Source organism: Glandiceps talaboti, chromosome 10 (assembly GCF_964340395.1).
Source record: "Glandiceps talaboti chromosome 10, keGlaTala1.1, whole genome shotgun sequence".
Lineage (NCBI taxonomy): Eukaryota > Metazoa > Hemichordata > Enteropneusta > Spengelidae > Glandiceps > Glandiceps talaboti.
Genome location: NC_135558.1, coordinates 17,697,087 through 17,702,881, shown reverse-complemented (window position 1 = coordinate 17,702,881; position 5,795 = coordinate 17,697,087). Strand labels below are relative to the sequence as shown.

Here is a 5,795-nt window from a genome sequence, read left to right as displayed (position 1 = left end):
ACTTTTAACCGCCCCAAAATTTAGATAAAACCACAGGGGATAGCAAGAAAGAGAGAGGCACACGCAGACACAGACACATATACACACACACAAACACAGACAGACAGACAGACAGACAGACATACAGACAGACAGACAGACAGACGGACGGACAAAAGTATAACATTGCTTCCTTACGGAAGGTAACTAGAAGCATAATTATGACATTGGATGATCGTAGTAATGGCCAAAAAAAAATATTGATCATCTGAATTGAATAATAATAATATAATGCAAATGGCACGAAAACGTTTAAAAACGTGAATTACTCACCGAAGGGTCATCGTTGTACGATCTATTGTTCAAGTCACGTGGATGTCACGTGCGATCCTTCAAGCCTCCTGTGTACTACATGTAGCAAGCACACACCAGGTTATCACATTCAAGTAAGTTGTTTTTGTTTTATGTTAAGTTATAACTGAGAAAACTACACGGTGATTCACGTTTGATCTTAAGTTTGACCCATGGGTTTGACCCACAGGTTGACCGTAGTCAGTCTTCGTGCAGGAGTGCTCAGAAAAACTATCTATTAACATTAATAATGATCATTTATGTCGTTTACGGTTCGCATCAGGCCGACTACTTACTTTATAAGACAGACAAGGGATTGTCAAATTAGAGAATACATATTAGGAGAATGTTTTAAAAGTGTGGTTTTGACAATGAATGGAGTTCCACCTTACAAAATAAATGGCGTCGTAAGTGCACCAACCTTTCTTAACGTCAACCTAACAAGTAGGTCATTTAGGTTAAAAATGTGAACCATTGTTACTGTGACCTCTGAACCCAGCAGGTAGATCGTGTAACTATACAACAGTTCACTATCATATCTCAAGATAGGGACACGCGATGTGACTCGGCAACAGGCGAGTTTCTCACACAATCTAACGACAATCTAGCGACAAAACGACAAGATACAACTCAGAAACTGTCGGAATTACAGCCTTTCTGTTCATTTTGGTGTCAGTTGCGCCTGGTAAATAATATGGGGTCTAAGCATGTTTGTTCGAGAGAGGCGGATTTCTTTATTCATCGGAAGTCAAATTATATCATTTTTAGGCCATAACAAATATACTCAGTCCTCATATTTCCTAGGGATCAGTTTCAACCCTTTGGGAGTAATGCAACTGCCAAACATTCATTATTGTTGATACTGACATGTGATTACTCTATAATAATGATGCGTATTAACCTCTTCATACTGAAGAGTAGAACAATTTAGGTAAATTAATATAACTTCTTTAAATTTATATACTATCTATGAATATTACCATTACGGAACTTTCAACTATTTCCCCAAAGTGCAATTTATGTGAAGCATATTGATTGCTCCGGATCAGAGAGTGGCGACGACTTTAGTTTTAAGTAAAACGTAGCAAAAAGGCACGAACGACTCTAGACAGTCTACATGGTTTCTAACTAAACCATGTCTGGACAAAGTCCCTCAATCAGCAAAAAAAGTTGGTTCATCCAAACAGTGAACCCAACTGTAATAATGACGTAAACAGTGTATAAGTAACATCCTGAGCTGACAAATATACCATATTTGGACATTACATAACTGCCCCAATAAACTCTAACTTTATGAGGGACTGTGTTATTGGTTAGAATTTTGAGACTGATTAACAAAGACATGATGTTAATGAATGTGTGGATGGCTGTGGATTAATTTTAAATTGCATCTCATGCATCTCAGGACTTCTAGAGTAATGACTTTGACTATACTGTGTGGGAGGTGTAAATGGTAAAGATACTAGTACTATAGAGGAACCAGACTAATCAAGATGTCTCCCCATATCGCTTCAACACAACTATCTGTCTATTTGCTTCGTATAGCTTTGCAAACAATGTTCATACAGATCAATGTCCAACCTTTGTCATGAATTGTTTGAATCTAACTCGGTCAAACTTGACATTTTTCAACTTCGCTCGTAATCGAGGCTGGATGCCAACGTGCAGGTACGCTTTATCAAATCAACTAGTTTGTAAGCCTTTTTGACGATGCCCTGAATATGACTCATTCCCAGCTTAAATTAGTTGAGAGGACAACGTTTGACCTGTATTATTTCACGGTTGATTTTAGTGCCGTTAATCGTAGAATTTTGCCATTTATTTCGTTGCAGGAAACTTGGTCAATAGACGGTGATGACTCCTTTGTTATAAAGTTTCCTTGAACATATGGAAAATCGACAATACTATGTGAAAAATACTTGAGTTTGTTTAGTAAATTCTTATTTGGTGAACAATTCATCGAATCACGATGGTGTTGCGAGAAGAATTGCAGAGCAATATTGACCCACCTTTTACCGATCCAGTTAGAACTTAACATATCTACAATGCACCTGTTATGTAGTCACTGTACATTGAAACCTTACACACAGTAATTGGGATTTCATCTGTAGCTAGCATAAAGTCCCATAACCAAGAAACGCTCAATAGAGATATCTATCAAACCATTCGTCATGGTTCGGAGCAGCGGAAATTAACGAAGTTGGCCGCAAATACACACATTTTTACATCCTCCGTATTTATTATTCTCATATCAATATATCAAGTTGTGAGCTAATATTGATTTTATATGTGCGACCGCATTTACCGTCACTGAGTCTGAATATTGAGAACACTGCAAATTGAATCAAATTACTACTAATCCCGACGGTCAAGTCGAGCGTAATAAATAAGTTACAGTAACTATTCATTCAGTGACAGTGACTGGCATACGCAGTATAAATGCATTCACTGAATTTTTGCAATAAATTGAATAAAAAAAAACTTGTCCACCATTTAAAGATCTCATAAGTATGCTTGCAGTATATACGGTGATGACCACGAACGTTGATTCTGTATGTTTACCTACTTACTAAACAGAGTCTTAGCTGAGTGAGAACCGGACAACAGATCCATATAGATGAGTGATTCGCTGACATCGCTTTCATGATGATATGTTCGCTTCGTTACGCCTACGTTTCTGGGTGTTGTAACCTTGACATAATTTATTAGCAAAGCCGGTGTTTTCACGCGACTTTGCAACCAAAGGTTGTGAAAAAAAATGAACGGGTTTTGGGACTTTCGACTCTACAACTCTACAATGCGTATACACCGGGAAGAAAGTTTGTCTTCTCCCGGAGCAACAGAATTAAGTATTATATGCACGATTTCGTGGTTTACATTTTAGGTACTAATAAGTCACCAAAAGTATCTTGTTCTGTTGTTGTAACGGTTACATACATGGGCTCAACCAACTGGAAAAACATAACGGATCTAATCTGGGCCAAGAGACTCACAACTTTATATTCACATTTCTGAATTGTTTTATTTTTTTTTCAATAGAAAAGATGTCACGCATTGATAGCAAGGACCTCGATAGTGTGAGTATCCTACGGGGCCCAAAGGTACCATCACCCTATGGTCTTCCTGCGGACACCGTCCATCGGGTTTTGGAACACCTGGTAAAACACGATGAATCAACTAGTGAGAAGACCGCTTTAATATATGAAGGAAAGAAGACCACATACGGTGAATTGAATAGACAGGCAAGTGCATTGGCTCGTGTCATTAAAGATCGACTGAAGATATCCAACCAGGGTGACCATGGACCGGTGTGTATTGGTATACACCTTGACCCCAGTGATACCATCATAAAACTGGTATTTGCAGTGCTTAAACTCGGTTCTGCTTATCTACCACTTGAGTCGACCCGGCTTATCCTTTGAAACGTCTCCAATATACCATATCAAACTCTACCCCATGTTGTGTGATCACTGCTAATAAAGAGAGTCAATTGGTGGAGATGATATCCGACCTGCCAGAAGCAGACAGACCAATCGTCTTAACAGTAGATGATTTGCTGACAAATATGGAAGCCTTTCCTGACAATGATCTTGAGGAATCAGAGCAAATAATCAGTGGTCATGTTGACTCCAGCACTCTTGCCTGTATCCTGTATACGTCTGGATCAACTGGTCTCCCCAAGGGTGTGCTTATCCCACATCGATCCATCCTTCATCGAGTCAGTTCACTTTGGAGTTCTTTCCCTTTTACCGATTCCGATGTTTCCTGTTGGAAATCTTCACTGTGTTTTGTTGATGGTATTTCCGAGATATTTGGAACTCTGTTGCGCGGACTTACCCTCGTCATCGTACCGGGAGGAAATACTGCTTGTCCCCAGAAAATTATCAATATTCTTGACGACAACAAGGTCACGTGGCTTGTGCTGATAACATCAGTGTTGCATGTTTTGCTGGATGCCTTGAAGACGGTCAGCGGTGACGAGAGGCATCAAAAGCTGGGGTCTATTAAAGTTGTCTTTTGCGGTGGAGAAGAAGTTACTCCTGAACTCGTGGAAATTTTCTTTACTCTGCTACCTAATAGCCGACTGGTGAACGTTTGGGGGTTGACGGAGGTAACTTCAGATGTCACTGTTTTCAACATACACGATGAGCACGCTACAAAGAACACGCCAATCAGTATTGGTCAACCACTACAGAATACCAACATATATCTTCTAGACGACAACATGATACCAGTACCAATTGGTGAAATAGGAACATGTTATGTAAGTGGACCAAACGTAACTGATGGGTATATACCAACTGTTACAGTGACGTCACAAACGACAACAACAACAACAACAACAACAACAACAACAGAGACAAAAGAAACGAAAGAAACGAAAGAAACGAAATTCATACCAAATCCATTCGAGACAGCGACTGAACACCAGATTATATTCAATACCGGAGACAGCATGAGATTGGAACACGATAAAAATATCGATGAACTCAAGTTGATGTTTGTGGGTCGTAAACAGTCTGCATTCCGAACGGATTTGAATGAAATAAAAAGTGTTTTCAACGGTATTCCTTACATTGAACGCGTGGAAGTACTAGTACATAGCAGAGAAAAAGATGAAGACCAAATACTGGTTGCATACTGTAAGTTATCAGGCCCTGAACCTGGTGTAGCATATGAATTAATCACCAAATATCTAAGTTCTGAGCTGCCAGGATACATGATACCCAAAGTTGTATTTATTGAAGAGTTTCCAACATTACCAAATTGTGAGTATTATTTTCTGAAGCTCATTGCAACCTTTACCGGTCTTACAAAGCTTGCATATTTACAGACCTATTGAATATTGCTTGATAGACCAGAGATTTTTTTGTTGCTGTCTTTCTATCTACAATCCCCGTTGGTATAGGATTGTACAGCTAAAATGATGTCGGCTTGGTGGTTCACTCATGGGACATTACAGCTAAAATGATGTAGGCTTGGTGTTTCCCTCATGGGACATTACAGCTAAAATGACGCTGGCTTTGTGTTTCACTGGGACATTACATTTTTGACACAAAGATAGACATATTTCAACTCTAGACTAACAATAATAGAGACACAATAAACACAGCAGGATCCTTTGCCCAATCACATTGAACACTGATAAGCATTGCTATTCTTTCACAGTGCAGTAAAAACAGGCTTCTAATGAAAATATTACTGTGACATGGACTTGGTCATTTTAATGGCGTCAATTATTTATTTTCTAAATGATAATCAACATATCAACTTCATTGCTTCTACATCCCCGCTGTGCACGGCACCTATGTAATTGTTTGTTTTTGCATTAGATTGTGTGTAAAAAATGTCATGTTAAATGAGTGAAAAACCTGTACCAAGCCAACATCATTTTAGCTGTAAGATCAGAAAGTCAAAGAAAAGTCTCGTCTGGTCGTTATGAGGTACAGATTTAGTATACTTCA

The 5,795-nt window shown here is 38.9% G+C and overlaps 1 protein-coding gene across 1 annotated transcript; it reads left to right on the top strand.

Moving 5' to 3' along the window:
- Positions 1-3,829: 3,829 nt before the first annotated feature.
- Positions 3,830-5,173, top strand: LOC144440695 (beta-alanyl-bioamine nonribosomal peptide synthetase ebony-like). The gene has a single exon (XM_078130079.1). The coding sequence runs from the start codon at positions 3,830-3,832 to the stop codon at positions 5,171-5,173; it is 1,344 nt and encodes a 447-aa protein (XP_077986205.1).
- Positions 5,174-5,795: the final 622 nt, after the last annotated feature.